Below are 19,671 nucleotides of genomic sequence, written 5' to 3'. Positions count from 1 at the left end.
CAGCAGCAGCAGCCGCTGCAGAGCAGACACATCTTTTGCATTGTTGCATCTCATTAAATTCTTGATTTCTTCTGACATTAGTCAGGGCCGGGCAGGCATCCCCTGCAATAGAGAGTTTAGCGAAGCCCTGCAGTCTGTATGATGTGAAGTGGTTGGTTCTTTTTTATAAATTCAAATTCGTTTTTTCCCCGTTTGAAAAGTTAGCTGCGATAATCACTAATATTAGTTATTATGTTTACCGAGTAACAAATCTTCTGACCTATTTTTGAAATGTGAAAGAGTCTCTTTCATTAATAAAACATGAGAGAACTGTACTGAATACACTTAATTCCTTAAAATATCTTCATCCTTCATAAGTGATATCTTGCCGATTGGACTTTGATTCAACATTGTGTCCCTTACTTATCCAACCATATTGCTGAAATAAAACTGTGACAGCGACGGACTCTAGAGGTTAAATGTTTTATGTGCTTCACTGTAAACACAACAATTTCATTTTGTGTCACACTGTGCAGTATTTTCTGTACGTAGTCGACAGATAATGAGCCTCAAGCCACTTGGAATTCAAGCTGCAACACCAGAAAATAGCAACAGGGTTAAACACAATCTGCAGGCACGTCGTCCTTGGCCAAACGCTGGCAGGCACGTGGCGTCTATTTAAGTGTGTGAATGCAAATGCCTAACCCGTACACACGCTAAATGCATATCTGTGTCTGTATGGAGGTGATAAAGAGTCATCAAGGGTGCGATACAGATCAAATCAGACTGAAGAAGACTGCTTCCTCCTGCTTGACACAGCGGGTCGCACTGCGCGGCGCTGACTTTGCTGCTTTTAGAAAACAACATTCTGCAGAGTTGACTTTCCTCAAACGTCCACATTCAAGCTCTTCTGTCGAGTATGTTCTTTTGACATAAGAGATCCAGTTTGTCCTTGGTGGTTTGAGGAGCATGTTTAGAAGCACAAACCTTAGTCTGTGCCGTGCTTGCAGTACTTGCCAACAATTGTTTCTCAATCAACTACTGTGTGGAGAAGATGCATCTTGTAGATAAACAAGAGAACTCTGCATTCAGTAACGTAAGCTTTATTATGATCCTTCATTTTTCATTGTGAGGCCTCGACAGTTTGACAGACGTCTCGGACTCTGGTGGACTGTTGGCAGCGTGAATGGAGGAAGAACAATCGGAAAACAAGAGGATAACATTTTCTGTGTTTACCGTCGCACGCTGCAGATTAATGCTTTCTACTGTTTACACTGAGTTTATCAATTGTTGTTTACAAAGCTGCCACCCTTTCTCGGGCCAAAATCATATAATTACGCCTCCCGTCGTCTTGTTTATTCTGCTTCCAGGCAGCTAGGCAGACTTTTTTTTGGCGTTGATGTTGGCAAGGGACCTCACTCTTAAATCTGATTCCTCTGGCTTTCTGTCTGCTATCCTGCTATTATTTAGTTGTCTATAAAAGGGCCGCTTTATTGCTTTCTCTAGTATATTGTATATATTTATGTCCTTTTCGGATACCTTACAGCCATTTTATCCACTATAGCTCCAGGAGAATGGTTTATTTCCTCTCCTACCATAGTGCTCCATAGAGTAATGGTCTTTATTCAGAGAGGAGCAGAGTTTTTGCCTCACAGAAAAAACAAAAATACATTTCCATTTCTTTGTTGAGATTTTTTTTTTTCCTTCCGTGTCCACATGAGCTTCCTCCCACGTAAGGATATGGAAGTCCGATGGATTGGACTCTCTAAATTGCCACAAGGCACGAATGGTCATGACAGTTAATGTGTCTACATTTGCCTGATGATGGTCTGACAACTTTTCCAAAGTGTTTCTCTGCCTTCTGCCCATTTTATTTGCAAAACGGAAACGTCTCGTCACTCTAAGTAGCCAGAAATGAGAATGATCTTATGTACCGGTATGTGATTTTTCTCAAACCCAAGACATTCAAATATGGATTTTTAAACAAACTGATCACTCTTCCCTACAACGCTGAAGACAGCTCCTCTGTGTTCGACCACACAATAAAGAGGTCGCCGCTTCACGCTCCAGTGTAACCATTTGAACCGACCTGCCTGAGGCCACAGCTGAGCCAAGCAGGAAATAGCCTCATCCTTTAGGCAGCGCCAGTGAACGGACCCTAAAAACAGAGATGAACCAAAGGAGCAACGCCACGAGACAGATCCTACAGTTCAGCCAAGCACGACTTAGACATCAATACGTGTCTTTCTGTTTCCAGGCCTGTATGAGAAAGTATGCCATGTCAGCATAAAGCTTTTCTCACTCATCTGCTGGTCGTAACACCTACACAACTGGTCTGTTCTACCGATTTTATCTGAGTCGAGTTAATTCCTCACAAGCAGTACTACTCAGCGTGTTTAAGTAGGTGTGTCAAGTTTTTGTGGCTCTGGGAGATCTTTCTGAATCAGTTTTTATTTATTCTTACCCCAACTAATAATCTAATTACACGTTAGCTCAAAGGATTGGAACAACATTGAGGCTTCAATAAGATGATGCCGTGGTTTTGGCGATGTGTGTGTGCATACTGTACATTGATAGACTGTACTGTGCCGTATATATAGATACTGTATGGTCTGTGGTCGCATTGCATCACGTGCAGAGAGGTTGTGCGTCTCTTGTGAGTCTCCAGTAACTGGCAGGCAATGACTTGACCAAATATGGGGCCTTGGCCTGAGGAGAGATAACAGCATTACTTCACTCCGCCCATTTGCACCTTCCGATAAGATAAGGGAGGTCACATTGGCTGTGTGAATAGAGCGTCTCTCGTTCAGCGGCCTTTTATCTGAGCTTTGTTTAAGCTCTGTTGGGTCTTTTCTCCACAGCTTGTCTTTTTGCCATGCTCAGGCTCTCGCTCTAACATTAGCTAACTTTGATTGTCTTTCGCCGAGATGAGGCTGCATTGTTCTGAAGCTTTTTTGTTGTTTTCCCACATCCCATTGTAGAAACTTTTCAGACTGCACTTATGCGTGACCCGGAGAGTCGCTGCGTCTGACACCTCTTCCAATCTATTTTAAATGGATATAGAATGGAGGCATTCGGTAAAGTGTCTCGGAAATCATTTCATTTCATGGATATTTGACAGATAGAATTGTGGCTTCGCCTCGAACCCTTTGTCTGCTCTGGAACGTCTGAGCCTCCCTGGATATATTAAGCTGTCTGGCTGGTTCAGCTGAATTCAATCCAGGCCAATCACTCATTCGCACACATACAAACCAGCTGCATCTTGATGCGTAAGGCCTCTCTGTAAACGTATTCCCAGACCTCTGGCTGTGTGTTCACTCTGCCCGTCCTGGCTGAATCCCCTGTCTGGCATCCCATCTGTGTCCGCGGCTCCTTGGTCTGAGGATGTGTGCTATCTGGAGCGCAGAAGATGTTTTTTTTTTTTTACGATGCTGTAGATGAAACAATAACGGTACGTGCAGATTGTTGCAGCTAAATAAATTTCAGACCTCGTGTCAAAGTATTAACCATCATGGACTTTAATTTGAATTTTAAACGCCAACGCGTCTGATTGCTCAAATCCCAGCAGCGATAATCAGAGCATCTTTGTTCCAAAATGCGAGCTGCGAGCCAGCCTTTTTGTTTGTTTGTTTAAACATAAGTCATTGAGAGTTGACATTTGAAGCTGTTATTTGCGGTGCAATTCAACTGCAAATGCCGACACATTACAAGTGTGTAGTAAGTAGTTTGGACCGAGCCATCTGGCTGGCCACGGTGCTGGCTATATGTGTTTTTGGACTCCCTCGATGGTGAAAGAATATGTTCCCTTTATAATTCATATTCCTCCGTGTTTACTCAGTACTGTTCCACCGTTGGAAAATGAACAACACCGCAAAAGAAAATGTGACAAGTATATTGCTTTAAAATGTAGCCTCATACTACATTTTACACTTCAAGCCAAAACAAACAGGTTTAGACCTCACGGATCTCGGATTTCGGGATCATTTCCAAGAGAAATAGCTCATAAATTGGAACTTGCACTGGATCTCTCCACATTAAAATGCTTCTACTACATTAAATTACAGAGGAAGCACTTAGTGGCTTGCATGTCTACAAATATAGATCTCTTTTACTTTTTTCTTTAAATATTAAGCAGCCACATTATTGCAGTATGAGAATTTGTGCTCTGTCCTGAGTAGCACTAAAGCTTCCTCAGCATCGTTTAACAGTCTTCTCACTCATATTTACGACGAATATTACTTTTGTGTTTCTGGAGATGACTGATGGTCACCATTCAGCACCCACTCAGTAGTGTTTCAGCACATAATAACATGAGTGACTCGCGTGAACGAGCTCGCGGTGCCAGTCAGTCAGACGTTGTCAGGCGGTGGTGAGCTAAAGTGTAACGAGTGGGCAAGTGTGTGTGTCTGCGCTCTTGATTCAGCAATAAATATTCATTGAAATGTTCGCTCGCCACTCCACGTGCAGGCCGAGATGCGACGCTGTACAGAGATTAACATGCCTGGAAGCTGAGGCTGTGCACTACGCCTCAAGCGTTTTCATCCGCTCCGTCTTTCTTTGACAATCAGCCAAATGGGCTGAATTGTACGAGTGAAGCTGCACTTTTCACACAAAAAACTGCTGCTACAGTACATAACGGTGCTAAGAGATGTCCTCCCTGCGTAATGAGGCCCAGTTTAACCCCTGAGTACATGCATATTGTTCTTGAGGGAGCCATCGACTCTCCCATCGCCTGCTGCCATTCATACAAGCTAGTTAGCTGTAAAACAATGTAGTTTAACCTCTTGATGGCAATAATCATAACTTCATTGCATTTGTGATGCAATCAACACACTGCCATATGTTGTGCCAAGGTCCTTGCGAGGGACTTTCTGTCAGTGAAAGATCTGCCCTGTCAGGCCAGTTGATTACTCGTTTAAAAATCACTGTAATGCTTGTAGTTGTTGACGGACTAATGCATGATTTGTTAGGAGGCAACATGTGCCTTATTCCACACCGTCTTTTTGTGGGTTTTGTTCTTTGACATCGTAAATCCTGAACTAGTGAACAGAAGAAGACGAAGGAAGAAAGCAGCAGTGCTCCTCTGCTAAAATGTTTGACAGTGAACAAAAGTGGGAATTAGCGGGAGGGTAATATATCACAGAGTCTAATCAGGATCCCAGCTGGAGGCGTCGCCTACTCTGACCCTGTGAAATGACTTTGTCCTCTGCCTCATCTGGGGTTGGGAGATCAAAAATGAAGCAATTTTTGGCTCTTTGAAAACAATACGTAATTAGCTTTTTTTCCGACAGCATTCACGAAGCACGTCCCAGAGATGGGTGTAAATCTGTTCACCTCCGAATCAGATACCTCTACTGTAATCAGCAGACAATCTGAACGATCTGTGTTAAATGGCCAACGCTCCTTCTCCTCCATCCATTCGCAGTCTGATCACACCGCTTCAACCCTGAAGTCAATGAAACAAATTAAATCCGTTTCACTAACGATTACCTAGTTTTGCCTGGAATGATGCAAAGCTGTGACGGGAGAGACTTTTCCTTGGCTTTCATTCGAGCCGAACTGTGATCAACTGGGGTTGGAGGTGTTTTTGCTTGTGAAGTGTTGGTGTGTTTGACATCAACGCTCTATGGGGAACCTGTCTGTTCTGAGAAACACAGGACTGATTGGAGGTATTAATGAGGGACTCTGTGAATAATTCATGTACGTCGATAACATCTCATTTCTCATTTGTCTGGCCCGGTGACTGTCAAGGTTTCGGAAAAGGTCTTTGTGTTTCTCCTCAGGTTTCACCGTCGTTACTTTTGATTGGAAGCGCCTGTATGCTGCAGCCCGTACAACAGGAGAATAGATATCAATTTTTTATTGGGTAGTCGAGGTGAACGGAGGAGTTGTCGAAAGTGGCTGTGTTTAACAGGAGAGGATTGCGGCCACTGGCTTTATGGTTCTCTTTTGATTTCGGTGTATTTTTAGCTTCAGCTCAGTTCAGGACGTCACAAACAATTGCTGCTTTTTTTTTTTTGCTGTCAGCAATTGGTATTGTGAGTCATTGTCACGCTCATGCTTCATGTGTAAATTGTCACTTTGTGATCTTCCTCCTTTTTTATTTATTACTATCTTTTGTGTGACTTTGTCTCTCCCCAGACATGGAACGCGATGTGCAGGAGAAGTTGCAGCAGCAGCTGACAACGGTGTGTGTGGCGTCGGTGTGGCCTATGACGCTAAGATAGGAGGTGAGCGAAGCATGCCACGGGGATTGTTAATAGGATAAATGTTTCGTTAGAAATACTTATAATTTAAGTTTGGTATTTTTTTTTTATTCGAAATAATATGCACAATAATACTCGCATTTAAACCAATTAACAAAGAAGGGAATTTGTTTCAGCTGAGCTCCATTTAGTCCAGGACCAGAATCCGAATCACAGACTCGGCTGTGTCTTCACATTTTGTTACAGACCCAGTAATAGATTGTGAAGCTGATATCCCTTCATGTTTTATCTGTTGTTGTTTTATCTTTTACCGAATGATTGACTCCGTGTTGTTCAGATGCACAAGTGAAAGTGTGCTGCAGAGATAGGCGAGAGCCTGCAGTGAATCGTCCTTGATCTGTTGCGGCTGTGAAAAATAGCTCGTCTTTCTGCAGACTTTGCTCTGGAAAGGAGTCGATGGTTTGTCGACACTTACAGGACAATGCCTAGAAACATGTAGGTTTCGGATTTATGTTTCAGACAAGGTGAATCTTTTTTTATTTCAAACCGACAAATATCATAACTCAGTCCACCTTAATTTGACACTTGTCCTGAAACTCCAACCTTTCCTCCACCAATTAGATAAAAAGCGAGTTCCATTTTTTAAGTGTTTTGTTGAGTCCTTTGTGAATTTAGTATTATGCTGATGCCATGAGACTGACTTCACCACCCAGCGGACGTCCTTTCGTGCCACTGTGTAAATCAACTGCCTAAAACGCTGGTCAAAATAAGACTCGCAGTCTTTAGCACAGCCTCTTGATGAAACGGTGATGTAGCATGTGCAGATATGCATTAAACAAAGAAGACATTCCCTTAAATCAAACGTGACCACAGATGAAGTCTGAAAGGTTATTTTCTTTCTCTTTCTCATAGTGTTTGCACTTGATAAAGTATTCGAGGAGGCTTTTACGGTACTAACTCTTGTCACTAAACAATCTGTCAGTGACATGATGGCAGCCAACAAGACTCAGCGGAGCCCTGAGCAGTCCCGTTCACAGATGTTACTCATAATTCTCCTTCGATGTCTTCATTACCATTCCTCTCCCGACGGATTGGCCCTGTTCTCGTAAATTACTCCTCCTGTGAATCTGTTCACGTCACGGGGTCAGTGGATTGTTTATAAACAGCTGGGGTTTGCTCCCAAATACCAGTGTTCTTGGCTCACTCTGCATTTCCTTTCACCGACTGTACCTGTATTCCCTCCACACACACACACACACACACACTCATTCCTACCTGCTACTTCTGACTTGCTGGAGCAAAACTCTCACAGCAGGGTCTTAATAAGGAATCGTCGAGCTGCGGGAAGTTGATGAGAATTGCAAAGACAATGATTAACATTACCGCTGCAATACAGCCAGAGCATAATCATCTACCGAGCAAACATTGTGTTTTTCGTCGCATGTTTAGCCCAGTTAAGCATTTTTTATTTATTTTTTCAGGCTACTTATTATTCAAACTTATTCAAACGGGGTAATTACCGCTGTGGCTACATCTCCTCTGGCATGTGTTTTTCCAGGCAGGTTGTGTAGAATGGATTATTTAAGTCTTAATCTGGGCGGCGTCAGTGGCGGTGTTGCCTCTGAGGTCCGGCGGTCTTCTCCCAGTAATGGACGTTGTTTGAGGTCGCCTCATTTCACGCTTCTCTACAGCCATTAATGTTCAGAGGAGGGATCCGAGGGCGCTCACTTCAAAGGACAGGGTTGCGTTCAGGTATGATGAAAGGTGACATCCAGCGCCTCCCTGTGTGGGCACACCAGTCTGTTGAAGGCTTTGTAAGCCCTCAGCTCATTTATACCAGTGTGTACGTTCTCTCGTCTGGTAGGTCTGTCTGTATACGTGTCCTTTCTGTGTGTTCATTGGGGTTAGGTAACTAGCCTGTCTTGGTTTGACATCCAGCTGGGTTTTTGTATGTATATCCATGAGATCTGCGAGTGAAGATTTGTACGCTTACTCATTAAAACGGGAACTCTGTGAAGTATTTTGTTTCTCCTGTGAGGTCTTTTGTTTCTCCTTTTTTTTGTGTTGTTGTTTTTTGTGGCAGAAGATAAAACGGGAATTTGCGGTCCGACCGATTTCTTTCAGTCTTTTTTTGACACGTTTCCTCTCGTTGTCATCTCATGCTGGGTTTTTCCACTGAAGTTTTGACACCGCCCCACCCATCTAAAGCTAAAAATCCATCCGCTCACTATCTCTCTGCCAGCTGTCATTCTGTCACTCTTTCTTCGTCACTTTTTCAACGTCTCCAGTGTGGTAACCTGCTGTGCGCTGCATTGCCTGTTCATTTCACAGGAGTTCGTATGTTAGATGGGGAGGTGACGGACGTGGTGGAGGCCCACTCGCTGAGCCTCAACCCGCAGCACATCCACATTTACAGCGCCAGCTGGGGCCCAGAGGACGACGGCAAGTCACTGGACGGTCCTGCCAAGCTGGCGAAGGAGGCTTTCCTCCAGGGAATCACCAAGGTTAGTATATACACACATATATATACATGAGCTTGGACTTTTAATCTACTATCTTCCCTGATCCTCTCATCTAACCTTTGGCAAGGAAGCAAATACTTTACGAGTAATTCACAACACAACTGTTCCTTTTATGTGGAGCAATTTATCTCATACACAGCAAAGACAATCTTTTTTTCCACCTGTACATGTACGTGAGTTTGTTAATTGGCCTCTGACTGGCCCTTCAGGGTTGGATCAAGTAAGACATTAGAGAGTATGACACGTTATCATAGGATAATGTGATCATTTCTCATGTGTCAGCATGCTGCATCAAAAGGCTGAACAGCTAAATGGGAGACGGGAGAAAAAAAGAATCAGAGCAGCAGTCACTGATGCAGAACAATAGTTGGATTCAAAGGCCGCAGTCATTTTTCTGTGGAAAAGAATGATTCATATGTCGCATCCCAGAATGTGAATTGCTCCACATATCGTGGCGTGTTAGTGAGGAGAAATTGCCTGACAGCAGCACAACGGGGCCTTTGTGGTTCGGCGTGTGTTCTCCTGGCAGCGAGATAACCCCCGGCACCGACGTCTTATCGGCTGGCCTCTGTAACTTACAGCCAAGGCAGCGTTTGGTCATAAATTGGGCTGGAAGGTTTAGCTAGAGCTTCAAGACTGGTAGTGTTAAGATTAAGTCAGCATCAACACATTAAGTAGAAGGAAATTCTCCCCCCCCCCCCAAATTTGTAATAATTTGTGAAATGGAGAATCCGATTTAAACGGCTCCGAACAAGCTTTTTTTGAAGTCTGTGTTCAGGGGAAAACGAGGTCCCTTTGTACACTTGCAAGTTTAAAATGTGATTTGAAGGAGCCAGTGAAAAACAGTGTTGCAGCATCAGTGATAAGGAAGCAGGCAGAGAGCAAAACAAGAGACAATCTCAGTCTTGAACAATACGAGAAGCGAAACATTCGTGCTGCTTTTTCCATCAAACACCCGTTTTTATGTTCCTTTTTTGTGTTCTGTGGGTGACAGAGAGGAAGGCAGAAAGAAATGGTTCCATGTGTTTCTCCCTCCTCATTAATGTCTTGTTTGCTCTGCTCTCTGCATGTGGGATTTTAAAGACATCCCTCCACTTTATTTTATCCGTTTCCCCATCATACAGTATGTATTTCTTTGGTTATTGTTTTGTTAAAATAACATTGTATCCGCCCACTTGGGTCAAACTGTTAGAAATGCTTTAATCTTTCGTTTCATTCTCAATGTCAGCGTCTGGGTTGCTACTTTCACACTTTGATCAAAGATGTTATTTTTATTTTTCGAATGACAGGGTGTGATTAATGCTGAAAAGAAATGTGACAAGTTAGTAGATTATGACAATAATTATACCTATATTTATTCTTCACTTTTCCAAAACACAAAACACTCGAAAAGTGTTTCACAAAAGAGCAAGTGAAAGGCAGAGGGATAATGAGCGATAAAAAGAAGAAGAGGGCTCTCTAAGAATATTGTTCAGAGAAGGAAACCCATAATAAAACTCTCCATCATCAGTAAAACTAATTCAAAGGCCATTTTAAAACGTGTCTTTATAATTTGAACAAATGGGCGCTGAGGTTCTCCTCCATCCAGAGGCTGTTTCAGCGCTTCACCGCCCTGACTGCAGATGAAACCCGGGGGACAAAACTGGTGTGCAGACCTCAGGCAGAAACCAGCTGTGTAGTAAGACAGAAAAGGTCAATAGTGCAGACCAACCGGTGCCATAATAAATAAGCAATAAAACTTTAAAAAATCAATTCTGACGGGCATAGGTAACTAGAGCAGGAAGAAATGCTGAGATTGAGATGTGCCAAAACAGTTCTGGGGCGTTTCAGCGATTGCAGAGTTTCAGTTAGGAGCATACAGTCTCACTGCCAGATATCATGTTGTCATTTATCATGCCCCTAAATTATATTCTGCTTGAGTAGCTTTCGTGATTACATTTCTTCTGTTTGTTATCTGCTGTTCTGTGCCGCAATAAGTCGCCTGACATTACGATGTGTTAATAAGAGTTGTGCCTCCAGCGGTTCACTGCTTCTGAGCGAAAGCACACAAGTGACAAAGTGTTTAAGTCAGACGAACCGTCTTTGTCAAAGGCAATGTTTCACACTTCAACCAATTCTTGTTAGAGTCTTTCTCTCAACGTATCCTGTGCCTGACTCTGTGAACGTCGGCGCTTGTGTGCTTCGATACCACAGGGCCGCGGCGGACAAGGCTCCATCTTTGTGTGGGCCTCGGGTAATGGTGGCCGGGAGCAGGACAGCTGTAACTGTGACGGCTACACCAACAGCATTTACACCCTTTCCATCAGCAGCACCACGCAGTCCGGCAACGTGCCGTGGTACAGCGAGCCCTGCTCCTCCACCCTCGCTACTACCTTCAGCTCTGGAAACCCTGGGGAGAAACAGATAGTGAGTGTGTACACACACGCACACACACACACATATATACATGTACCTCGTACTTTGCGATGGCCTTCTTAGTCAGCCATAAATTGATGCCGCTACATCCGAAATGAAACCTTTTCAAGTGTACGTACACATTCATCTCATCTCTGGAAAATCAAAAATGGCCATCAAGCTGTCAAAATCAGAGTGACTGATGTGAAACATACAGTGAGCAAAGCTGACAGACAATGACAGATGCCACATGCTTCCTTCAAGCTGCTTGTCTGCTGAAGAAAGACTCGCCTCGGGGAGAGAGAATAACATAAAACAAACTATAAATCTGCCATTTCCTTCAAAATACACCAGGGGGCTGCTGCAGGCGAGCAGACACAACTCATCAAATAGATGAAATAGAAGTCATTCTGAAATTTACGACAGCTGTTGTATTGTTGCTTTGGTCGTCAGAAGCTGCCATTATTTGTTGTGTCGGTGAGTTCATAAAACCTTCGTTTGTCCAAAACAAGGATTTATGTTCCCTTTGTCAGATTCTTGTGTTTGGTACATTCATGTCTTGACTGTCAAATCTCAAACAAACCAGGACCAGGCTTTTAAACTCACAAGTAGCTGTGAAAACATCAAACATCAGTGTAGGACTGCAACTATTACTTTCATTATATCATCATTGGTTAATTTGTAGGTTTTTTTATTTCACATCATCAATTATTCATCTGGCTTTAATACAAATTCAAATAAAGATGTCAGATTGCTCGTTTGACTTACCAAGTGTACAAAACCCCCCAAATTATTCAGTTTAGAATGATAGAAAACTGAAACAAGCTGAAAGATCTTGATCTTGATAAATGACTAATCACTAAATGTGTGATGTCAGTCAAAAACAAATGAAATATGTCAGTGTTTCAGTGTTGTTTTATCCAGTTCTGATATCTAACAGTTGCGTGCACACACCTCCGTTTGTTTTCTCCCCTGACACGTCGACTTCTTTCCACAGATAATGCTCATTAGTGCCACAATCTGTCAAGCCAAAAGTTGCTGTCCCTGACCTCCACACCTCGCCCTGCCCTCTGGCTTTCTTCTCATTTCCGTCATGTCCCCATCGTGACCCAGACGGGCCTCATTAGCTTTCTGGCATCGGCAGAGGCCGAGAGCAGAGGTGTACGCGGCGTACCAACATACTTTGTCTCTCCACCACCCGACCTGACTGGGCTGATTTGGCTGACATTCACTTCGCCGGCTGTGACCCTTTGGCGGTGATCCACAGACCTGAGACTGATCCTTCTCTCTCGCTCTCGCTCTCGCTCCCTCTCTCTCTCTCCCCTCCCCCCCCCCCCCCCCCCGTCCTTCCCACCTCCGATTGCTGCAGGCAGAGCTCCCATTGTCCCCGGCCCTCCCCCGGTCTCTGTGACTGTAAATGTCTCCCACGCTGATGTGGGAAACTCAATGTGTCATAGTAACTGTGTCTAGCCTTCAGTATTGCTGTGCACTTCTCTCTCTCTCTCCTCCTGTATCCAAGGTGACCACAGACCTGAGGCAAAAGTGCACAGACTCTCACACGGGGACGTCCGCCTCTGCCCCGCTGGCTGCTGGGATCATTGCTCTGGCTCTGGAGGCCAAGTGAGTTAACGACACATCCTCCTCCTACAGCAGAGCTACTTTCACAGTCAACCCTGTAGGCATTTCGTTTTGCGTTGATGCTTGAAGCAAAGGTTTCTCAGCGACTGCTCTGATTAGAGGGCGTTAACAACATGTTTTACTCGTATAATGTTGATGACGTAGGTAAGTCCTAACCAGCCGTTGTCAGCATTGGCCCTTAACAGACTCATTTAAAACAGTAGATACCGCGCTGAGCCATTTATAACCCATGAAATGCAGATTATTTTTAATTTGGTAAGAAATGTGCGCGTGCACTGGCAGTCTGGGAGTCGGCGTTGGCCTGACTCCCAGCCCAGAAATTCTTTCCTCAGCAAATTCAGCTTTTGATAATCAGTTAATTAGACAGACAAATCAGCAGCTGCAGTGCACACAGACATCTGAATACCTGTAGGGCTGGCCGGGAAGGCTTTAAACCCGGAGAGCGTCTCTCATTATCGCTCACTCAGGACTCCAGGTGTCGGAATCCAAGTTTCTGTCATCTGCGCTAATGTGTTCTCCATTTTGCTCGTTTCTTCAGTCATATCTTGCGGCATGCTAACGCCTCTTATCAGTCAGCCGTCCTCCGCTCTGCATAATTTGCTTCATTTCCACATTAGCATATACCTGACAGGTGTCGAAAACCAAATCCAGTATTACCTCACAAACGCAGGTTTCAGTTGAGGAATACATGCTCGGCGTATATACCCAGGTTTATCTCAGCACTGTCACCTGGCATATCATGAGAGAAGGGGCGCTGACTGACGGACCTAAAGTTTACACCGGTAAGATTACTCCGCACGGCAGAGTCAGCTCTCCTGACAGGCAGCAGTAATAACAGGGTAGCTGGTTTATCAGACTGGGACCACACAGGAATTCACAGAGATGGAATCATTTAATAGGCAGAGTGTTTGTGCTTTCAGTCGTTTTATTATTTTATTTTCCCCTTCGCCCTTGGCTGGGGTGACATTGAGTGGGTGGGTGGGTGGGGTGGCATGGGATCCTGTCCATTAACATCACATGAGAGGATGTGAGATGTGAATGCTGATACGGCGAGTTGGCGGCGGTGATGTGCAACAGTGCAATCCTGTTTCTATATCTGCCTCGTGTGGCGTTGCACTCAGTGAGCATTATCTTAAACCACAGAGCACTTTTCTCATCGTTGGCAACTCGCAGGCTCTTCGTCGGACCGCTTCCCTGCCGTGCCTCTTAATAAATCTCGATAAACACACGCTTTTATTGGGCTTCTACTGTTGGAAGGTGACCTCATCCCCCAGTCCCAGACCTCATTACAAACTATCATTACAGAGAGGTCTAGACACAGTCCTTCACACTGTTTCACTGTGTTCCCCGACCTTTCAACACAATAGCTTATGATGTACCTTTTAATACTGGAGTTTATCACCGGTGTTAAAGCCATAATGTGAGCCCATACCTTTGTTATGGTTGACATATTCCTCAGGGCTTCCTCTACACCGCAGTATAATATTTCAGAAATGTATGTCTCGGGTGGATCCTATTTCATGCGTGTCTACAGACTGTTGACCTTTTCCGTATCCCACAGCTCCTCACATTTCCTCGACTGTATTGTCGTACAGTCGAGGTCAGTGCGCATAATGTGGAAAGTGATACCTTTTGGCGATTACATTACATTACAGAAAGACAGCACGGTTACTCTGCTTTCCTTCCTGTATCTCTGCAGCATGAACCTGACCTGGAGGGACATGCAGCACCTGGTGGTGAGAACGTCCCGGCCCGGACACCTCAGCGCCGGAGACTGGAAGACCAACGGAGTGGGACGCAGAGGTATAGAGGCTGGCTCGTCCAAAATGAGCACAGATGCTATTGTGCGGCGTGGTATTTGTGCTTTAAATTGTTCAATATTGTGCACATGCGCACACAATAATACCCTCTCACTCAGTTTCAAACTTGCTTCCAAAATCCTTGGAGCCTCGTTCTCTCAGCTTGTGCGCCCTCCGGTCTCTGCATGCTCAACCAACGTGACAAAGTGTTACAGCATGCCACAATTTCAGTCAAAGTTTGGAAGAAATTAATAATTAGTTGTTGGCTGCTTTGTCTCCACTGTGATTGCCAGTAGGATTCTGTCTGCCACAATATATGTTCTCTGTAAATCACTCCTCATGTGTTGTCCTTTGAGAAAAGATCTGAACGAATTTATATTAATTTTTTTCATGATGGCTTCATTTTAAACCATATTTGCATAATCCTTGACGTCAATGTTTTGTCATAGACAGAGCTGTAAGCCACACTGAGCAAGACAGCAGCCTGCTACACGACACAAGATCAACAGATTCCGAACAACAACCCGCATTAGCTCTCCTGCTGAAGTCTCTCTCTTATCTGACTCACAAACATGAACCCACGTCATGTCCCAGGTCCAAACAAACATTCACCGGGGAAAAGTGCACAGCTGACGTCATTTTCAAGATTAGATAACTAAAAAAAAACTGGTAAGCTGGTAAGCAACCACCGTGTGAACCTATCTGCCAATATCCTGATGGTCCATTTAGATGCTGGTGCAGCCCTGACCCTTCAATAGCACTGTTAACAACACACCGTCTGCTCACGACAGTGCAAGACCCTCCAGCTGGCTGAGACGAAAAGGAGTATTTCTGAATTTTCCTCAAGAACTTTTTTTGTTCCTTTCAAAAACAAATAAAAAATATATATACAGTATATTTTTGACTCCATTAGCAGAAAGGGATGCCTGAATCTGATTTGAATAACTTAGGCAACTGAATTTCTGCGCTGGATTGTAATTACCAGCAGAGAGTGGATGGTTGACTGACAGTTATTTCTCTTTCTGTGATGTTTATCTCGTCGTTACCGCCAACCAACCTGTCACTCTCTTTATCTCTCCGCCTTCTTTCCCCACAGTGAGTCATTCGTACGGCTATGGGCTTTTGGATGCAGGTGTCATGGTGGCTTTGGCACAGAACTGGACCACAGTGGGACCACAGCATCAGTGTGTTCACACCATGCTTGCAGAACCAAGGTCAGAAGGTTGACTTGAAGCTGTGTGCGTTTAGTCTCGTTATGAGCACTTGCTGTTCTATCATCCAGCTCAGCCTGATCGATGTCACTGTATTCTCCTTGGAGCCGGGACATGCATGTCGATTTGTAGTGCAGCGCTATTGTCTGTGACCATTTCTGCAGCCACACAACATTAACCAGCTTCCCCCTCCACTCGTCAAACCTGCAGAGACGTCGGGAGCAAGCTGGTGTTCAGCAAGAGCGTGGATGCCTGCTGGGGCCGACCGGAGCACGTCAACTCTCTGGAACACGTTCAGGCTCGCCTCACTCTCTCCCACAACCAGAGAGGGAAATTGGCCGTTCATCTCATCAGCCCACTGGGCACTCGCTCCACCTTGCTGTTTCCCAGGTACACAGTAAAATACACCACTCTGCACACCAAGCAGCCGGGCCATGGTATAAATCTTTCTTTCACACACACAGACAAACACAATGTGCATGTACCTCAGTTTTATCTGTGCACAGATACTCCCACAAGTATACTCTCTGGGGAAAAACTGCATTCTACCTTTAGAAAAAACAACACTAACACTTCATCTCCCCTTGTTCTCTCAGGCCCAATGACTTCTCCTCTGAGGGATTCAAGGACTGGGCCTTTATGACCACGCACTCATGGGACGAGGATCCTCAGGGGGAATGGACACTGGAAATAGAAAATGTAGCAGCTGACGGACGAGACTTCGGTAACCCCGCTCATCACCGTTATTTGTTCAGTCTGGTCACATCACATCAAACCTACATTAATGCCAGCATGCACTGCCCCATTATAAATCCTGCTGCATATTTTCACGCTTCTCAAATTAGCCTCTGCTCGGTTCCCGTCTTTCTGTATCTCTCTAAAGATTCAGTTGATGTTATTTTTTGGTACCAGAGGGAAGCGTCTCTCAGAAGTACATGCGGATTAAAACTTTAAAGCCGCTGGACAGATAAATATATTTTCTGAAAGAAAGTGGTTGGTAAACTTTTCATTGTCAACTTTTTTTTATAACAAGCATCGGGCTGCATTTTCTTTCAGAAGGCTGACAGCGGCATATTTTCAGGAGAGTTAAGTCCTAGAATTCTTGTGTGGCTTTGGGAAATAAGATATGAAGGCATCCCTTCCTCCTCCACTGTTGTTTTTGGTCCGCTCTCATCACTTCTTTTTCTTCCACCCCCATATCCTCTTCTCAGCTCGTTCACACTGTTCCCTCTCTGAGAGGTGTTACTTTAATATTCTCTTCTCTTCCCCCGTCATCTCTCTCTCTCGCTCTCGCTCTCTCCCTCCCTCCCTCCCTCCCTCCCTCAGTTGTGTTCAGTCAGTTCATCCTCATCCTGTGGGGTACTGGACCCAGCGTCGTCAACCCCTCCTCATCTGACTTCCCTCGGCCGTCCAACAACAGCTGCAAGACCTTTGATGCCCAGCAGATCTGTATCGGTGAGATCACTCAGGCTTCACATGAACTTTGAACAGTAATGTGGAATGGGCTCTTTTGTGTTGGAGGTGGCACACAGTATAAAGCGAGGAATCTTTGTCTGTCTGTCTGTGTGGGTATGTCCTTCGCATATCTTAAGAACCGTTAATTCGATCTGTTTCACACGAGGCTGCTGTTTTGTTTGAGACCCGGGGGACGTGCAGTGTTGAAGATGGTTCAATTTGTTCAGTTTGGGCCTTTAACTTTTGAGCCTTAAGATTATTTTAAAAAGTCAAGACAAACATATCTTGATAAACCACGCCCAATTGTGGCTAGCTATTTTCCGCCATTAATTCCACGACTACTCTTCCTACAAATTGTGAACAATCATCACCAAATTTAGAGCAGAACGTCTCTGGACCAATCTGGACAGAGTAACTCTTTTGGATTTTTGATATTATACAGTTTTGCTGTAGCTGGCCCCTCAACTCAAATGTATGAAAAAGACATAGTACAGTATGTCATTCAAATATAATAAAAAAAACTCATAGTATACTGTGTAAAAGAAAATCATTGTATAGTATGTTGTTAAAAAGTCACAGAAAAGTCCTAGTAATATTTCTGCCATAAAAAATTATAGTACCTCATAATAGTAGCTCATAAAAAGTCAGGAGCCCATAATATTTAACTTTGAAGCATGGAATCTCTGTATGTGTGTCTGTGGCTACGTTCATCTGATCGACTTCACACTAGGCGGGTACGTTGCTGGAGACCCACAGACGAGCATTTTCGAATGGGGTGCAATCTGACCAGAATGTGGCTCACTAACGCTGGACTTATGTTTTGGCCTGTACCTATGAATAGGAGTGTAACGGTTCACAAAATCCACGGTTGGGTTGGGTTCGATACAGTGGAGCCACGGTTCGGTACGTTTCGGTACAGTAGAAAACTATAAATGCAGAGAAATGTACTTGATTTTAAAATATATTTATTCATTACAACTAACATCATAAAGTTATTCTTTGACTTTGAACAATGATGGAACTATACCTGAGTGACCCATCTTCTGGGGTGTCTTCTTAGCAACACAGAAGCATAAAAAACTAAAACTGCTCCTTAATGTTATGTAGTATTGTTACTTACATCTTGTATTGTTACTTACATCTTGCAAAAGAGATTTTTAATCTCAATGGGACTCCCTGATTAAATTTAAAAAAAATTTTTTTAAATATTATTATTTTTGTTTAAAAAAATATATATATATATATATCATTTAAATAAATATAATTTATATAAATATAATTTATTCATTTTTTTCAAACGTATTTGGTTCGTCATGCGTACCGAACCGTGAGCCTCGTACCGAACGGTTCAATACGAATACGCGTACCGTTACACCCCTACCTATGAATCATCACTTTCAAAAATCTAATAATCGTTTTTCCTGGATTTTATGGTTCCCGACGAATCCATCCACATAAACCTCGCCCTATTGCTTCCAGATTGATTTTTCCGCGATTTTTGAATTGTGTTCAAATCTGTTTTCCTGCCACCGCTGTCCATAAATATCTCAGGCCCGAACTGGAAAAAGTTTTTTGTGATGTTTTGATGGACATGCTCTTGGAACGGGCACTGCACTAAATCTTCTAACGCAGGCTTTTGCTCAGACTGTGTTGGGTATTTCAAACAGTGAAAGCAAATGTTGTGAATACAGATTGTCTGTTTATAAGCTTCTTTTGCATTTGTTTACCTGCAAACTATGAATATGCACGTTGCCATATGCCATATTAGTTTGAGTCGGGAGTGTGCGGCATATGGAGAAGCAGCAGGGGAGATTAACACTGCGTCAGCGTGAGAGGTGCACATTGTCAACAACTGTTCAGGAGGAGGACTCCCACACCGAAAGGCAGATGAAGTGTGCAAACGCTTCTTCTTAATTAGTTCAGACTTCACCGTAATTTATCTAAAATCTACATTTCAAGAGTTAGTGTTTACACTTTTTTTTTACAGGACCATGGAAGTCGAAGGTTCCTAGAAAGGACTTTATAATTTGGTGATAATTATATTATTAACAAATGAACATGAATCTTTATTCAGTGCACAGGAGATCAGCTAAAAGTGCTGTTTTAAAGTGAAGGCAAGCAGATAATGCCACTAATATAAAGAATATTATTTTTTAAACAAATAAATTAATAGTAACTTTGGTTTAAATTGTTTTGTTTTTTTTCTGGTCATTAAGATTTTAGCAGTTATTTCAAGGAAATTCCTCTTACTGTGTCCAACTGCTATTTACAGTAACTATTGTTACTCTTACTGTTAACATGTAGACATGAGTGTCTATGTGGACAATCTCTGAACTCTCTGTTTTCCAACAGAAAAAAATTGATAAATTAGGGATGAAAAGATGAGTCTCTTAATTTATCAGTCAATTAACAGAAAATGAACTACTGTGATAATTGATCTTTTCTTATCTTTCAAGCAAAAAATACC

At 43.4% G+C, this 19,671-nt stretch overlaps 1 protein-coding gene across 5 annotated transcripts in view; it reads left to right on the top strand.

Annotated features, from left to right (window-relative positions):
- Positions 1 to 19,671, top strand: part of furinb (furin (paired basic amino acid cleaving enzyme) b) — a 58,100-nt gene that overhangs the window by 36,135 nt on the left and 2,294 nt on the right. For all 5 annotated transcript variants that reach the window (XM_079272642.1, XM_079272641.1, XM_079272640.1 and 2 more), the window contains 9 exons: positions 6,121 to 6,209; positions 8,517 to 8,689; positions 10,901 to 11,113; positions 12,621 to 12,721; positions 14,439 to 14,542; positions 15,635 to 15,752; positions 15,960 to 16,139; positions 16,346 to 16,473; positions 17,076 to 17,204. In XM_079272642.1, the coding sequence (XP_079128768.1) occupies positions 6,121 to 6,209; positions 8,517 to 8,689; positions 10,901 to 11,113; positions 12,621 to 12,721; positions 14,439 to 14,542; positions 15,635 to 15,752; positions 15,960 to 16,139; positions 16,346 to 16,473; positions 17,076 to 17,204 (1,235 nt within the window). The remainder of the gene's footprint in view (positions 1 to 6,120; positions 6,210 to 8,516; positions 8,690 to 10,900; positions 11,114 to 12,620; positions 12,722 to 14,438; positions 14,543 to 15,634; positions 15,753 to 15,959; positions 16,140 to 16,345; positions 16,474 to 17,075; positions 17,205 to 19,671) is intronic.

The sequence above is a fragment of the Melanostigma gelatinosum genome (assembly GCF_949748355.1).
Source record: "Melanostigma gelatinosum genome assembly, chromosome: 1".
Taxonomy (NCBI): Eukaryota; Metazoa; Chordata; class Actinopteri; order Perciformes; family Zoarcidae; genus Melanostigma; species Melanostigma gelatinosum.
This window is presented reverse-complemented; position numbering and strand designations above follow the sequence as displayed.